At 59.5% G+C, this 16861-nt stretch overlaps 1 protein-coding gene across 1 annotated transcript; it reads right to left on the bottom strand.

Moving 5' to 3' along the window:
* Positions 1 to 7: 7 nt before the first annotated feature.
* Positions 8 to 13092, bottom strand: LOC144953963 (transcription factor BTF3 homolog 4-like; the record flags this gene model as incomplete). Its single annotated transcript, XM_078884559.1, has 2 exons — positions 8 to 286; positions 12979 to 13092. Coding segments are annotated over 2 exons (393 nt in total), but the record flags the coding sequence as incomplete, so codon positions are not given.
* Between the last annotated feature and the right edge of the window lie 3769 nt (positions 13093 to 16861).

Here is a 16861-nt window from a genome sequence, read left to right as displayed (position 1 = left end):
CTCTCACCTCCGGTGGCGGTGGCGGTGGCGGTGGCGGCGGTGGCGGTGGCGGGTGGCGGTGGCGGTGGGTGGCGGTGGCGGTGGCGGTGGCGGTGGCGGTGGCGGCGAGCCTGCGTAGGCCCGAGAGGCTCTCGACGCCCATCTGGCTGAGCACGGCGGGCAGCATGTCGGCGAGGTGGCGGCTCTCGGCGTGTCCCGACACGGCAAACGTGTTGGCGCCCACCGAGGCCTGCACCTTGGGGTTGTTGAAGTGCAGCACCAGGCCGTCGTCCTTGAACATGTTCACCTGGGAGGGCGGGAAGGTGAGGGGAGGGTGAGGGTGAGCGGGCACGGGTGAGGTGAGGGTGAGCGAGCGGTGCAGGTGAACGAGCGAGCGGGGGGGGGGGGGGGCGAGGGGATGCAGCCCAGCGGTTTGGAATCCAGAAGGCCGCCCCTGGTTAATGCTGCGGTGTGTACACGTGTGAGTACACGTGTGTGCACGTGTGTGTGTGTACACGTGTGTGTGTGTACACGTGAGTGTGTGAGTGTGTACACGTGTGTGTGTGTGTACACGTGTGTGTGTACACGTGTGTGTGTGTACACGTGTGTGTGTGTAGTGAGCGTGGTGGTGAGTGTGGTGGTGAGCGTGGTGGTGAGTGTGGTGGTGAGTGAGGTGGTGAGTGAGGTGGTGAGCGAGGTGGTGAGCGAGGTGGTGAGCGTGGTGGTGAGCGTGGTGGTGAGCGAGGTGGTGAGCGTGGTGGTGAGCGTGGTGGTGAGCGTGGTGGTGAGTGAGGTGGTGAGCGAGGTGGTGAGTGTGGTGGTGAGTGAGGTGGTGAGCGTGGTGAGTGAGGTGGTGAGTGAGGTGGTGAGCGTGGTGGTGAGTGAGGTGGTGAGCGAGGTGGTGAGTGAGGTGGTGAGTGAGGTGGTGAGCGTGGTGGTGAGTGAGGTGGTGAGTGAGGTGGTGAGCGAGGTGGTGAGTGAGGAGGTGAGAGTGGTGGTGAGTGTGGTGGTGAGCATGGTGGTGAGTGAGGTGGTGAGTGAGGTGGTGAGCGTGGTGGTGAGTGAGGTGGTGAGCGAGGTGGTGAGCGAGGTGGTGAGTGAGGTGGTGAGTGAGGTGGTGAGTGTGGTGGTGAGCGAGGTGGTGAGCGTGGTGGTGAGCGTGGTGGTGAGCGTGGTGGTGAGTGAGGTGGTGAGCGAGGTGGTGAGTGTGGTGGTGAGTGAGGTGGTGAGCGTGGTGAGTGAGGTGGTGAGTGAGGTGGTGAGCGTGGTGGTGAGTGAGGTGGTGAGCGAGGTGGTGAGTGAGGTGGTGAGTGAGGTGGTGAGCGTGGTGGTGAGTGAGGTGGTGAGTGAGGTGGTGAGCGAGGTGGTGAGTGAGGAGGTGAGAGTGGTGGTGAGTGTGGTGGTGAGCATGGTGGTGAGTGAGGTGGTGAGTGAGGTGGTGAGCGTGGTGGTGAGTGAGGTGGTGAGCGAGGTGGTGAGCGAGGTGGTGAGTGAGGTGGTGAGCGTGGTGGTGAGTGTGGTGGTGAGCGTGGTGGTGAGTGAGGTGGTGAGTGAGGTGGTGAGCGAGGTGGTGAGTGAGGTGGTGAGCGTGGTGGTGAGTGTGGTGGTGAGTGTGGTGGTGAGTGTGGTGGTGAGCGTGGTGGTGAGTGAGGTGGTGAGCGTGGTGGTGAGTGAGGTGGTGAGCGAGGTGGTGAGTGTGGCGGTGAACGTGGTGGTGAGTGAGGTGGTGAGTGTGGTGGTGAGTGTGGTGGTGAGTGTGGTGGTGAGCGTGGTGGTGAGTGAGGTGGTGAGCGTGGTGGTGAGTGAGGTGGTGAGCGTGGTGGTGAGTGAGGTGGTGAGCGTGGTGGTGAGTGAGGTGGTGAGCGTGGTGGTGAGTGTGGCGGTGAACGTGGTGGTGAGTGTGGTGGTGAGTGAGGTGGTGAGTGTGGCGGTGAGCGTGGTGGTGAGTGTGGTGGTGAGTGAGGTGGTGAGTGTGGTGGTGAGCGTGGTGGTGAGCGTAGTGGTGAGTGTGGTGGTGAGCGTGGTGGTGAGTGTGGCGGTGAACGTGGTGGTGAGTGTGGTGGTGAGTGAGGTGGTGAGTGTGGCGGTGAACGTGGTGGTGAGTGTGGTGGTGAGCGTGGTGGTGAGTGTGGCGGTGAACGTGGTGGTGAGTGAGGTGGTGAGTGTGGTGGTGAGCGTGGTGGTGAGTGTGGCGGTGAACGTGGTGGTGAGTGTGGTGGTGAGTGAGGTGGTGAGTGTGGCGGTGAGCGTGGTGGTGAGCGTGGTGAGCGAGGTGGTGAGCGTGGTGAGTGAGGTGGTGAGCGAGGTGGTGAGTGAGGTGGTGAGCGTGGTGAGTGAGGTGGTGAGCGAGGTGGTGAGCGTGGTGGTGAGTGAGGTGGTGAGTGAGGTGGTGAGCGAGGTGGTGAGCGTGGTGGTGAGCGTGGTGGTGAGCGAGGTGGTGAGTGAGGTGGTGAGCGAGGTGGTGAGCGTGGTGGTGAGCGTGGTGGTGAGCGAGGTGGTGAGTGAGGTGGTGAGTGAGGTGGTGAGTGAGGTGGTGAGCGTGGTGGTGAGCGTGGTGGTGAGTGAGGTGGTGAGTGAGGTGGTGAGTGAGGTGGTGAGCGAGGTGGTGAGTGAGGTGGTGAGTGAGGTGGTGAGCGTGGTGGTGAGTGAGGTGGTGAGTGAGGTGGTGAGCGAGGTGGTGAGTGAGGTGGTGAGTGAGGTGGTGAGTGAGGTGGTGAGCGTGGTGGTGAGCGTGGTGGTGAGTGAGGTGGTGAGTGAGGTGGTGAGCGTGGTGGTGAGTGAGGTGGTGAGTGAGGTGGTGAGCGAGGTGGTGAGTGAGGTGGTGAGTGAGGTGGTGAGTGAGGTGTTGAGCGTGGTGGTGAGCGTGGTGGTGAGTGAGGTGGTGAGTGAGGTGGTGAGTGAGGTGGTGAGTGAGGTGGTGAGCGAGGTGGTGAGTGAGGTGGTGAGCGTGGTGGTGAGTGAGGTGGTGAGTGTGGTGGTGAGCGAGGTGGTGAGCGTGGTGGTGAGTGAGGTGGTGAGCGAGGTGGTGAGCGAGGTGGTGAGTGAGGTGGTGAGTGAGGTGGTGAGCGAGGTGGTGAGCGTGGTGGTGAGTGAGGTGGTGAGCGTGGTGGTGAGTGTGGTGGTGAGCGTGGTGGTGAGTGTGGTGGTGAGCGTGGTGGTGATGTGGTGGTGAGCGTGGTGGTGAGTGAGGTGGTGAGCGTGGTGGTGAGTGTGGTGGTGAGCGTGGTGGTGAGTGTGGTGGTGAGCGTGGTGGTGAGTGAGGTGGTGAGTGAGGTGGTGAGTGTGGTGGTGAGTGAGGTGGTGAGTGAGGTGGTGAGTGAGGTGGTGAGCGTGGTGGTGAGTGAGGTGGTGAGCGTGGTGGTGAGTGTGGTGGTGAGCGTGGTGGTGAGCATGGTGATGAGCGAGGTGGTGAGTGTGGTGGTGAGTGAGGTGGTGAGCGTGGTGGTGAGTGAGGTGATGAGTGAGGTGGTGAGTGTGGTGGTGAGTGAGGTGGTGAGTGAGGTGGTGAGCGTGGTGGTGAGTGAGGTGGTGAGTGAGGTGGTGAGTGAGGTGGTGAGCGTGGTGGTGAGTGAGGTGGTGAGCGTGGTGGTGAGTGTGGTGGTGAGCGTGGTGGTGAGCATGGTGGTGAGCGAGGTGGTGAGTGTGGTGGTGAGTGAGGTGGTGAGCGTGGTGGTGAGTGAGGTGGTGAGTGAGGTGGTGAGCGTGGTGGTGAGTGAGGTGGTGAGTGAGGTGGTGAGTGAGGTGGTGAGCGTGGTGGTGAGTGTGGTGGTGAGTGAGGTGGTGAGTGAGGTGGTGAGTGAGGTGGTGAGTGTGGTGGTGAGTGAGGTGGTGAGTGAGGTGGTGAGCGTGGTGGTGAGTGAGGTGGTGAGCGTGGTGGTGAGTGTGGTGGTGAGTGAGGTGGTGAGCGTGGTGAGTGAGGTGGTGAGCGAGGTGGTGAGCGTGGTGGTGAGTGAGGTGGTGAGCGAGGTGAGTGAGGTGGTGAGTGAGGTGGTGAGCGTGGTGGTGAGTGTGGTGGTGAGCGAGGTGGTGAGCGTGGTGAGTGAGGTGGTGAGCGTGGTGGTGAGCGTGGTGAGTGAGGTGGTGAGTGAGGTGGTGAGCGTGGTGGTGAGTGTGGTGGTGAGTGAGGTGAGTGAGGTGGTGAGTGAGGTGGTGAGCGTGGTGGTGAGCGTGGTGGTGAGCGTGGTGAGTGAGGTGGTGAGTGAGGTGGTGAGCGTGGTGGTGAGTGTGGTGGTGAGTGAGGTGGTGAGCGTGGTGGTGAGCGTGGTGGTGAGCGTGGTGAGTGAGGTGGTGAGTGAGGTGGTGAGCGTGGTGGTGAGTGAGGTGGTGAGTGAGGTGGTGAGTGAGGTGGTGAGTGAGGTGGTGAGTGAGGTGGTGAGCGAGGTGGTGAGTGTGGTGGTGAGTGAGGTGGTGAGTGTGGTGGTGAGTGTGGTGGTGAGTGAGGTGGTGAGTGAGGTGGTGAGTGAGGTGGTGAGTGTGGTGGTGAGCGTGGTGAGTGAGGTGGTGAGTGTGGTGGTGAGTGTGGTGGTGAGTGAGGTGGTGAGTGTGGTGGTGAGTGAGGTGGTGAGTGTGGCGGTGAGCGGGGTGGTGAGTGTGGTGGTGAGCGTGGTGGTGAGTGAGGTGGTGAGCGTGGTGGTGAGTGAGGTGGTGAGCGTGGTGGTGAGTGAGGTGGTGAGCGTGGTGGTGAGCGTGGTGGTGAGTGAGGTGGTGAGTGTGGTGGTGAGTGAGGTGGTGAGTGAGGTGGTGAGTGTGGCGGTGAGCGAGGTGGTGAGTGTGGTGGTGAGCGTGGTGGTGACTGAGGTGGTGAGCGTGGTGGTGAGTGAGGTGGTGAGCGTGGTGGTGAGCGTGGTGGTGAGTGAGGTGGTGAGTGTGGTGGTGAGCGAGGTGGTGAGCGTGGTGGTGAGCGTGGTGGTGAGTGAGGTTGTGAGCGTGGTGGTGAGTGAGGTGGTGAGCGAGGTGGTGAGCGAGGTGGTGAGCGTGGTGGTGAGTGAGGTGGTGAGTGTGGTGGTGAGCGAGGTGGTGAGCGTGGTGGTGAGTGAGGTGGTGAGTGAGGTGGTGAGTGTGGTGGTGAGTGAGGTGGTGAGCGAGATGGTGAGTGTGGTGGTGAGCGAGGTGGTGAGTGTGGTGGTGAGTGAGGTGGTGAGTGAGGTGGTGAGCGTGGTGGTGAGTGAGGTGGTGAGCGAGGTGGTGAGCGTGGTGGTGAGCGAGGTGGTGAGTGAGGTGGTGAGCGTGGTGGTGTGCGTGGTGGTGAGTGAGGTGGTGAGTGTGGTGGTGAGTGAGGTGGTGAGCGAGGTGGTGAGCGTGGTGGTGAGCGAGGTGGTGAGTGAGGTGGTGAGTGTGGTGGTGAGCGTGGTGGTGAGTGAGGTGGTGAGCGTGGTGGTGAGTGAGGTGGTGAGTGAGGTGGTGAGTGAGGTGGTGAGTGAGGTGGTGAGTGAGGTGGTGAGTGAGGTGGTGAGCGTGGTGGTGAGTGAGGTGGTGAGCGAGGTGGTGAGCGTGGTGGTGAGCGAGGTGGTGAGCGAGGTGGTGAGCGAGGTGGTGAGCGAGGTGGTGAGCGTGGTGGTGAGCGAGGTGGTGAGCGAGGTGGTGAGTGAGGTGGTGAGCGAGGTGGTGAGCGAGGTGGTGAGCGTGGTGGTGAGCGAGGTGGTGAGCGAGGTGGTGAGCGTGGTGGTGAGTGAGGTGGTGAGTGTGGTGGTGAGCGTGGTGGTGAGTGAGGTGGTGAGTGTGGTGGTGAGTGTGGTGGTGAGTGAGGTGGTGAGTGTGGTGGTGAGCGAGGTGGTGAGCGAGGTGGTGAGCGTGGTGGTGAGCGTGGTGGTGAGCGTGGTGGTGAGTGAGGTGGTGAGTGAGGTGGTGAGTGAGGTGGTGAGTGTGGTGGTGAGTGAGGTGGTGAGTGAGGTGGTGAGCGTGGTGGTGAGTGAGGTGGTGAGTGAGGTGGTGAGTGAGGTGGTGAGCGTGGTGGTGAGTGAGGTGGTGAGTGAGGTGGTGAGTGAGGTGGTGAGCGTGGTGGTGAGTGAGGTGGTGAGCGTGGTGGTGAGTGAGGTGGTGAGCGTGGTGGTGAGTGTGGTGGTGAGCGTGGTGGTGAGCATGGTGGTGAGCGAGGTGGTGAGTGTGGTGGTGAGTGAGGTGGTGAGCGTGGTGGTGAGTGAGGTGGTGAGTGAGGTGGTGAGCGTGGTGGTGAGTGAGGTGGTGAGTGAGGTGGTGAGTGAGGTGGTGAGCGTGGTGGTGAGTGTGGTGGTGAGTGAGGTGGTGAGTGAGGTGGTGAGTGAGGTGGTGAGTGTGGTGGTGAGTGAGGTGGTGAGTGAGGTGGTGAGCGTGGTGGTGAGTGAGGTGGTGAGCGTGGTGGTGAGTGTGGTGGTGAGTGAGGTGGTGAGCGTGGTGAGTGAGGTGGTGAGCGAGGTGGTGAGCGTGGTGGTGAGTGAGGTGGTGAGCGAGGTGAGTGAGGTGGTGAGTGAGGTGGTGAGCGTGGTGGTGAGTGTGGTGGTGAGCGAGGTGGTGAGCGTGGTGAGTGAGGTGGTGAGCGTGGTGGTGAGCGTGGTGAGTGAGGTGGTGAGTGAGGTGGTGAGCGTGGTGGTGAGTGTGGTGGTGAGTGAGGTGAGTGAGGTGGTGAGTGAGGTGGTGAGCGTGGTGGTGAGCGTGGTGGTGAGCGTGGTGAGTGAGGTGGTGAGTGAGGTGGTGAGCGTGGTGGTGAGTGTGGTGGTGAGTGAGGTGGTGAGCGTGGTGGTGAGCGTGGTGGTGAGCGTGGTGAGTGAGGTGGTGAGTGAGGTGGTGAGCGTGGTGGTGAGTGAGGTGGTGAGTGAGGTGGTGAGTGAGGTGGTGAGTGAGGTGGTGAGTGAGGTGGTGAGCGAGGTGGTGAGTGTGGTGGTGAGTGAGGTGGTGAGTGTGGTGGTGAGTGTGGTGGTGAGTGAGGTGGTGAGTGAGGTGGTGAGTGAGGTGGTGAGTGTGGTGGTGAGCGTGGTGAGTGAGGTGGTGAGTGTGGTGGTGAGTGTGGTGGTGAGTGAGGTGGTGAGTGTGGTGGTGAGTGAGGTGGTGAGTGTGGCGGTGAGCGGGGTGGTGAGTGTGGTGGTGAGCGTGGTGGTGAGTGAGGTGGTGAGCGTGGTGGTGAGTGAGGTGGTGAGCGTGGTGGTGAGTGAGGTGGTGAGCGTGGTGGTGAGCGTGGTGGTGAGTGAGGTGGTGAGTGTGGTGGTGAGTGAGGTGGTGAGTGAGGTGGTGAGTGTGGCGGTGAGCGAGGTGGTGAGTGTGGTGGTGAGCGTGGTGGTGACTGAGGTGGTGAGCGTGGTGGTGAGTGAGGTGGTGAGCGTGGTGGTGAGCGTGGTGGTGAGTGAGGTGGTGAGTGTGGTGGTGAGCGAGGTGGTGAGCGTGGTGGTGAGCGTGGTGGTGAGTGAGGTTGTGAGCGTGGTGGTGAGTGAGGTGGTGAGCGAGGTGGTGAGCGAGGTGGTGAGCGTGGTGGTGAGTGAGGTGGTGAGTGTGGTGGTGAGCGAGGTGGTGAGCGTGGTGGTGAGTGAGGTGGTGAGTGAGGTGGTGAGTGTGGTGGTGAGTGAGGTGGTGAGCGAGATGGTGAGTGTGGTGGTGAGCGAGGTGGTGAGTGTGGTGGTGAGTGAGGTGGTGAGTGAGGTGGTGAGCGTGGTGGTGAGTGAGGTGGTGAGCGAGGTGGTGAGCGTGGTGGTGAGCGAGGTGGTGAGTGAGGTGGTGAGCGTGGTGGTGTGCGTGGTGGTGAGTGAGGTGGTGAGTGTGGTGGTGAGTGAGGTGGTGAGCGAGGTGGTGAGCGTGGTGGTGAGCGAGGTGGTGAGTGAGGTGGTGAGTGTGGTGGTGAGCGTGGTGGTGAGTGAGGTGGTGAGCGTGGTGGTGAGTGAGGTGGTGAGTGAGGTGGTGAGTGAGGTGGTGAGTGAGGTGGTGAGTGAGGTGGTGAGTGAGGTGGTGAGCGTGGTGGTGAGTGAGGTGGTGAGCGAGGTGGTGAGCGTGGTGGTGAGCGAGGTGGTGAGCGAGGTGGTGAGCGAGGTGGTGAGCGAGGTGGTGAGCGTGGTGGTGAGCGAGGTGGTGAGCGAGGTGGTGAGTGAGGTGGTGAGCGAGGTGGTGAGCGAGGTGGTGAGCGTGGTGGTGAGCGAGGTGGTGAGCGAGGTGGTGAGCGTGGTGGTGAGTGAGGTGGTGAGTGTGGTGGTGAGCGTGGTGGTGAGTGAGGTGGTGAGTGTGGTGGTGAGTGTGGTGGTGAGTGAGGTGGTGAGTGTGGTGGTGAGCGAGGTGGTGAGCGAGGTGGTGAGCGTGGTGGTGAGCGTGGTGGTGAGCGTGGTGGTGAGTGAGGTGGTGAGTGAGGTGGTGAGCGAGGTGGTGAGTGAGGTGGTGAGCGAGGTGGTGAGCGAGGTGGTGAGTGAGGTGGTGAGCGAGGTGGTGAGCGAGGTGGTTAGTGAGGTGGTGAGCGTGGTGGTGAGCGTGGTGGTGAGTGAGGTGGTGAGTGAGGTGGTGAGCGTGGTGGTGAGCGTGGTGGTGAGTGAGGTGGTGAGCATGGTGGTGAGGTGGTGAGTGAGGTGGTGAGTGTGGTGGTGAGCGTGGTGGTGAGCGAGGTGGTGAGCGGGGTGGTGAGTGAGGTGGTGAGTGAGGTGGTGAGCGTGGTGGTGAGCGTGGTGGTGAGTGAGGTGGTGGGTGAGGTGGTGAGTGTGGTGGTGAGCGTGGTGGTGAGCGAGGTGGTGAGCGAGGTGGTGAGTGAGGTGGTGAGTGAGGTGGTGAGTGTGGTGGTGAGCGAGGTGGTGAGTGAGGTGGTGAGTGTGGTGGTGAGTGTGGCGGTGAGCGAGGTGGTGAGTGTGGTGGTGAGCGTGGTGGTGAGTGAGGTGGTGAGCGTGGTGGTGAGTGAGGTGGTGAGCGTGGTGGTGAGCGTGGTGGTGAGTGAGGTGGTGAGTGTGGTGGTGAGCGAGGTGGTGAGCGTGGTGGTGAGCGTGGTGGTGAGTGAGGTGGTGAGCTTGGTGGTGAGTGAGGTGGTGAGCGAGGTGGTGAGCGAGGTGGTGAGCGTGGTGGTGAGTGAGGTGGTGAGTGTGGTGGTGAGCGAGGTGGTGAGCGTGGTGGTGAGTGAGGTGGTGAGTGAGGTGGTGAGTGTGGTGGTGAGTGAGGTGGTGAGCGAGGTGGTGAGTGTGGTGGTGAGCGAGGTGGTGAGTGTGGTGGTGAGTGAGGTGGTGAGTGAGGTGGTGAGCGTGGTGGTGAGTGAGGTGGTGAGCGTGGTGGTGAGCGAGGTGGTGAGCGAGGTGGTGAGCGTGGTGGTGAGCGTGGTGGTGAGCGAGGTGGTGAGTGTGGTGGTGAGTGAGGTGGTGAACGAGGTGGTGAGCGTGGTGGTGAGCGTGGTGGTGAGCGAGGTGGTGAGTGAGGTGGTGAGTGTGGTGGTGAGCGTGGTGGTGAGTGAGGTGGTGAGCGTGGTGGTGAGTGAGGTGGTGAGTGAGGTGGTGAGTGAGGTGGTGAGTGTGGTGGTGAGCGTGGTGGTGAGTGAGGTGGTGAGTGAGGTGGTGAGTGAGGTGGTGAGCGTGGTGGTGAGTGAGGTGGTGAGCGAGGTGGTGAGCGTGGTGGTGAGCGAGGTGGTGAGCGAGGTGGTGAGCGAGGTGGTGAGCGAGGTGGTGAGCGTGATGGTGAGCGAGGTGGTGAGTGAGGTGGTGAGTGAGGTGGTGAGCGAGGTGGTGAGCGAGGTGGTGAGCGTGGTGGTGAGCGAGGTGGTGAGCGAGGTGGTGAGCGTGGTGGTGAGCGAGGTGGTGAGTGAGGTGGTGAGCGTGGTGGTGAGTGAGGTGGTGAGTGTGGTGGTGAGTGTGGTGGTGAGTGAGGTGGTGAGTGTGGTGGTGAGCGAGGTGGTGAGCGAGGTGGTGAGCGTGGTGGTGAGCGTGGTGGTGAGCGTGGTGGTGAGTGAGGTGGTGAGTGAGGTGGTGAGCGAGGTGGTGAGTGAGGTGGTGAGCGAGGTGGTGAGCGAGGTGGTGAGTGAGGTGGTGAGCGAGGTGGTGAGCGAGGTGGTGAGTGAGGTGGTGAGCGTGGTGGTGAGCGTGGTGGTGAGTGAGGTGGTGAGTGAGGTGGTGAGCGTGGTGGTGAGCGTGGTGGTGAGTGAGGTGGTGAGCATGGTGGTGAGGTGGTGAGTGAGGTGGTGAGTGTGGTGGTGAGCGTGGTGGTGAGCGAGGTGGTGAGCGGGGTGGTGAGTGAGGTGGTGAGTGAGGTGGTGAGCGTGGTGGTGAGCGTGGTGGTGAGTGAGGTGGTGGGTGAGGTGGTGAGTGTGGTGGTGAGCGTGGTGGTGAGCGAGGTGGTGAGCGAGGTGGTGAGTGAGGTGGTGAGTGAGGTGGTGAGTGTGGTGGTGAGCGAGGTGGTGAGTGAGGTGGTGAGTGTGGTGGTGAGTGTGGTGGTGAGCGTGGTGGTGAGTGAGGTGGTGAGTGAGGTGGTGAGCGAGGTGGTGAGCGAGGCGGTGAGCGAGGTGGTGAGTGTGGTGGTGAGCGAGGTGGTGAGCGAGGTGGTGAGCGAGGCGGTGAGCGAGGTGGTGAGCGTGGTGGTGAGCGTGGTGGTGAGTGTGGTGGTTAGTGTGATGGTGAGTGAGGTGGTGAGTGAGGTGGTGAGCGAGGTGGTGAGTGAGGTGGTGAGTGAGGTGGTGAGTGAGGTGGTGAGTGAGGTGGTGAGCGTGGTGGTGAGCGAGGTGGTGAGCGAGGTGGTGAGCGTGGTGGTGAGTGAGGTGGTGAGTGAGGTGGTGAGCGTGGTGGTGAGTGAGGTGGTGAGCGTGGTGGTGAGTGAGGTGGTGAGTGAGGTGGTGAGCGTGGTGGTGAGTGAGGTGGTGAGCGTGGTGGTGAGTGAGGTGGTGAGCGAGGTGGTGAGTGAGGTGGTGAGCGAGGTGGTGAACGTGGTGGTGAGCGAGGTGGTGAGTGAGGTGGTGAGTGAGGTGGTGAGCGAGGTGGTGAGCGTGGTGGTGAGCGTGGTGAGTGAGGTGGTGAGCGAGGTGGTGAGCGTGGTGAGTGAGGTGGTGAGCGAGGTGGTGAGCGTGGTGGTGAGTGAGGTGGTGAGTGTGGTGGTGAGCGTGGTGGTGAGTGAGGTGGTGAGCGTGGTGGTGAGTGAGGTGGTGAGTGAGGTGGTGAGCGAGGTGGTGAGCGAGGCGGTGAGCGAGGTGGTGAGTGTGGTGGTGAGCGAGGTGGTGAGTGTGGTGGTGAGCGAGGTGGTGAGTGTGGTGGTGAGCGAGGTGGTGAGTGTGGTGGTGAGCGAGGTGGTGAGCGTGGTGGTGAGCGAGGTGGTGAGTGTGGTGGTGAGCGTGGTGGGGAGTGTGGTGGTGAGTGAGGTGGTGAGTGAGGTGGTGAGTGTGGTGGTGAGTGGGGTGGTGAGTGAGGTGGTGAGCGTGGTGGTGAGTGAGGTGGTGAGCGAGGTGGTGAGTGTGGTGGTGAGCGTGGTGGGGAGTGTGGTGGTGAGTGAGGTGGTGAGTGTGGTGGTGAGTGGGGTGGTGAGTGAGGTGGTGAGCGTGGTGGTGAGTGAGGTGGTGAGTGAGGTGGTGAGTGTGGTGGTGAGCGAGGCGGTGAGCGAGGTGGTGAGCGAGGTGGTGAGTGAGGTGGTGAGCGAGGTGGTGAGCGAGGCGGTGAGTGAGGTGGTAAGTGTGGTGGTGAGTGTGGTGGTGAGCGTGGTGGTGAGTGAAGTGGTGAGTGTGGTGGTGAGCGAGGTGGTGAGCGAGGTGGTGAGTGAGGTGGTGAGCGAGGTGGTGAGCGAGGTGGTGAGTGAGGTGGTGAGCGAGGTGGTGAGCGAGGTGGTGAGTGAGTTGGTGAGTGTGGTGGTGAGTGTGGTGGTGAGCGTGGTGGTGAGTGAAGTGGTGAGTGTGGTGGTGAGCGAAGTGGTGAGTGTGGTGGTGAGTGAGGTGGTGAGTGAGGTGGTGAGCGAGGTGGTGAGTGAGGTGGTGAGCGTGGTGGTGAGCGAGGCGGTGAGTGAGGTGGTGAGTGTGGTGGTGAGCGAGGTGGTGAGCGAGGTGGTGAGTGTGGTGGTGAGTGAGGTGGTGAGTGAGGTGGTGAGCGAGGTGGTGAGCGAGGCGGTGAGTGAGGTGGTGAGTGTGGTGGTGAGCGAGGTGGTGAGTGAGGTGGTGAGTGTGGTGGTGAGTGTGGTGGTGAGCGTGGTGGTGAGTGAAGTGGTGAGTGTGGTGGTGAGCGAAGTGGTGAGTGAGGTGGTGAGTGAGGTGGTGAGTGAGGTGGTGAGCGAGGTGGTGAGCGAGGTGGTGAGCGTGGTGGTGAGCGTGGTGGTGAGTGTGGTGGTGAGTGTGGTGGTGAGTGTGGTGGTGAGTGAGGTGGTGAGTGAGGTGGTGAGCGGGGTGGTGAGTGTGGTGGTGAGTGTGGTGGTGAGTGAGGTGGTGAGTGTGGTGGTGAGTGAGGTGGTGAGCGTGGTGGTGAGTGAGGTGAGCGAAGTGGTGAGCGTGGTGGTGAGTGAGGTGGTGAGTGAGGTGGTGAGTGAGGTGGTGAGCGAGGTGGTGAGCGAGGTGGTGAGTGAGGTGGTGAGCGAGATGGTGAGCGAGGCGGTGAGTGAGGTGGTGAGTGTGGTGGTGAGTGAGGCGGTGAGTGTGGTGGTGAGTGTGGTGGTGAGCGTGGTGGTGAGTGAAGTGGTGAGTGTGGTGGTGAGCGAAGTGGTTAGTGTGGTGGTGAGTGTGGTGGTGAGTGAGGCGGTGAGTGAGGTGGTGAGTGTGGTGGTGAGTGAGGCGGTGAGTGTGGTGGTGAGTGTGGTGGTGAGCGTGGTGGTGAGTGAAGTGGTGAGTGTGGTGGTGAGCGAAGTGGTGAGTGTGGTGGTGAGTGTGGTGGTGAGCGAAGTGGTTAGTGAGGTGGTGAGTGAGGTGGTGAGCGAGGTGGTGAGCGAGGTGGTGAGTGAGGTGGTGAGCGAGGTGGTGAGCGAGGTGGTGAGTGAGGTGGTGAGTGAGGTGGTGAGCGAGGCGGTGAGTGAGGTGGTGAGCGTGGTGGTGAGCGAAGTGGTTAGTGTGGTGGTGAGTGAGGTGGTGAGTGAGGTGGTGAGCGTGGTGGTGAGTGAGGTGGTGAGCGTGGCGCCCCTCACCTCCTCAATGCCGCTGATGGGGGTCACGGAGAGCTTCTTGAGCGAACTCTGCAGCTTCTTGTCGTCGGCGGTCGCCGTGCGATGGACAACCTTCTTCTTGCGCCGTGCGGTGCCCTGTGAGTGTCACACACAGTGAGTGTCACAGTGAGTGTCACACACACACAGTGAGTGTCACACACAGTGAGTGTCACAGTGAGTGTCACACACACACAGTGAGTGTCACACACACACAGTGAGTGTCACACACAGTGAGTGTCACAGTGAGTGTCACACACACACAGTGAGTGTCACACACAGTGAGTGTCACACACACACAGTGAGTGTCACACACACAGTGAGTGTCACAGTGAGTGTCACACACACACAGTGAGTGTCACACACAGTGAGTGTCACACACACACAGTGAGTGTCACACACACACAGTGAGTGTCACACACACAATGAGTGTCACACACACACAGTGAGTGTCACACACACACAGTGAGTGTCACACACAGTGAGTGTCACAGTGAGTGTCACACACACACAGTGAGTGTCACACACAGTGAGTGTCACACACACAGTGAGTGTCACACACACACAGTGAGTGTCACACACACACAGTGAGTGTCACACACACACAGTGAGTGTCACACACACACAGTGAGTGTCACACACACAGTGAGTGTCACACACACACAGTGAGTGTCACACACACACAGTGAGTGTCACACACACAGAGAGTGTCACACACACACAGTGAGTGTCACACACAGTGAGTGTCACACACACACAGTGAGTGTCACACACACACAGTGAGTGTCACACACACAGAGAGTGTCTCACACACAGAGAGTGTCACACACACAGTGAGTGTCACACACACAGTGAGTGTCACACACACACAGTGAGTGTCACACACAGTGAGTGTCACACACACAGTGAGTGTCACACACACACAGTGAGTGTCACACACACAGAGAGTGTCACACACACACAGTGAGTGTCACACACAGTGAGTGTCACACACACACAGTGAGTGTCACACACAGTGAGTGTCACACACACAGTGAGTGTCACACACACACAGAGAGTGTCACACACAGTGAGTGTCACACACACACAGTGAGTGTCACACACACACAGTGAGTGTCACACACACAGTGAGTGTCACACACACAGAGAGTGTCTCACACACAGAGAGTGTCACACACACACAGTGAGTGTCTCACACACAGTGAGTGTCACACACACACAGTGAGTGTCACACACACAGTGAGTGTCACACACACAGAGAGTGTCTCACACACAGTGAGTGTCACACACACAGAGAGTGTCACACACACACAGTGAGTGTCACACACACAGTGAGTGTCACACACACAGTGAGTGTCACACACACAGTGAGTGTCACAGTGTCACACACACAGTGAGTGTCACACACACACAGAGAGTGTCTCACACAGAGAGTGTCACACACACACAGTGAGTGTCACACACACACAGTGAGTGTCTCACACACAGTGAGTGTCACACACACACAGTGAGTGTCACACACACACAGTGAGTGTCTCACACACACAGTGAGTGTCACACACACACAGTGAGTGTCACACACACAGTGAGTGTCACACACACACAGTGAGTGTCACACACACAGTGAGTGTCACACACACAGTGAGTGTCACACACACACAGTGAGTGTCACACACACAGTGAGTGTCACACACACAGTGAGTGTCACACACACAGTGAGTGTCACACACACACAGTGAGTGTCACACACACACAGTGAGTGTCTCACACACACAGTGAGTGTCTCACACACAGTGAGTGTCACACACACACAGTGAGTGTCACACACACACAGTGAGTGTCACACACACAGTGAGTGTCACACACACACAGTGAGTGTCACACACACAGTGAGTGTCACACACACACAGTGAGTGTCACACACACAGTGAGTGTCACACACACAGTGAGTGTCACACACACACAGTGAGTGTCACACACACACAGTGAGTGTCACACACACACAGTGAGTGTCACACACACAGTGAGTGTCACACACACACAGTGAGTGTCTCACACACACAGTGAGTGTCACACACACAGTGAGTGTCACACACACAGTGAGTGTCACACACACAGTGAGTGTCACACACACACAGTGAGTGTCACACACACACAGTGAGTGTCACACACACAGTGAGTGTCACACACACACAGTGAGTGTCACACACACACAGTGAGTGTCACACACACACAGTGAGTGTCTCACACACAGTGAGTGTCTCACACACAGTGAGTGTCACACACACAGTGAGTGTCTCACACACAGTGAGTGTCACACACACAGTGAGTGTCTCACACACAGTGAGTGTCACACACACACAGTGAGTGTCACACACACAGTGAGTGTCACACACACAGTGAGTGTCACACACACAGTGAGTGTCACACACACAGTGAGTGTCTCACACACACAGTGAGTGTCACACACACAGTGAGTGTCACACACACAGTGAGTGTCACACACACAGTGAGTGTCACACACACAGTGAGTGTCACACACACAGTGAGTGTCACACACACAGTGAGTGTCACACACACAGTGAGTGTCACACACACACAGTGAGTGTCACACACACACAGTGAGTGTCACACACACACAGTGAGTGTCACACACACAGTGAGTGTCACACACACAGTGAGTGTCTCACACACAGTGAGTGTCTCACACACACAGTGAGTGTCACACACACAGTGAGTGTCACACACACAGTGAGTGTCACACACACAGTGAGTGTCACACACACAGTGAGTGTCACACACACAGTGAGTGTCACACACACACAGTGAGTGTCACACACACACAGTGAGTGTCACACACACACAGTGAGTGTCACACACACACAGTGAGTGTCACACACACAGTGAGTGTCTCACACACACAGTGAGTGTCACACACACAGTGAGTGTCACACACACAGTGAGTGTCACACACACACAGTGAGTGTCACACACACAGTGAGTGTCACACACACACGGTGAGTGTCACACACACACAGTGAGTGTCTCACACACACAGTGAGTGTCTCACACACAGTGAGTGTCACACACACACAGTGAGTGTCACACACACACAGTGAGTGTCACACACACACGGTGAGTGTCACACACACAGTGAGTGTCACACACACACAGTGAGTGTCACACACACACAGTGAGTGTCACACACACAGTGAGTGTCACACACACACAGTGAGTGTCTCACACACACAGTGAGTGTCACACACACAGTGAGTGTCACACACACACAGTGAGTGTCTCACACACACAGTGAGTGTCACACACACACAGTGAGTGTCACACACACACAGTGAGTGTCTCACACACACAGTGAGTGTCTCACACACAGTGAGTGTCACACACACACAGTGAGTGTCACACACACACAGTGAGTGTCACACACACACGGTGAGTGTCACACACACAGTGAGTGTCACACACACACAGTGAGTGTCTCACACACACGTGAGTGTCACACACACAGTGAGTGTCACACACACACAGTGAGTGTCTCACACACACAGTGAGTGTCTCACACACAGTGAGTGTCACACACACACAGTGAGTGTCTCACACACACAGTGAGTGTCACACACACACAGTGAGTGTCACACACAGTGAGTTCACACACACAGTGAGTGTCTCACACACACAGTGAGTGTCTCACACACAGTGAGTGTCACACACACACAGTGAGTGTCACACACACACAGTGAGTGTCACACACACACAGTGAGTGTCACACACACACAGTGAGTGTCACACACACACAGTGAGTGTCACACACACAGTGAGTGTCACACACACACAGTGAGTGTCACACACACAG

This window comes from Lampetra fluviatilis, unplaced genomic scaffold (genome assembly GCF_964198595.1).
Source record: "Lampetra fluviatilis unplaced genomic scaffold, kcLamFluv1.1 SCAFFOLD_1165, whole genome shotgun sequence".
Lineage (NCBI taxonomy): Eukaryota > Metazoa > Chordata > Hyperoartia > Petromyzontiformes > Petromyzontidae > Lampetra > Lampetra fluviatilis.
Note: the sequence above shows the minus strand (reverse complement) of the source record. Positions and strands in the feature narration are given on the sequence as shown.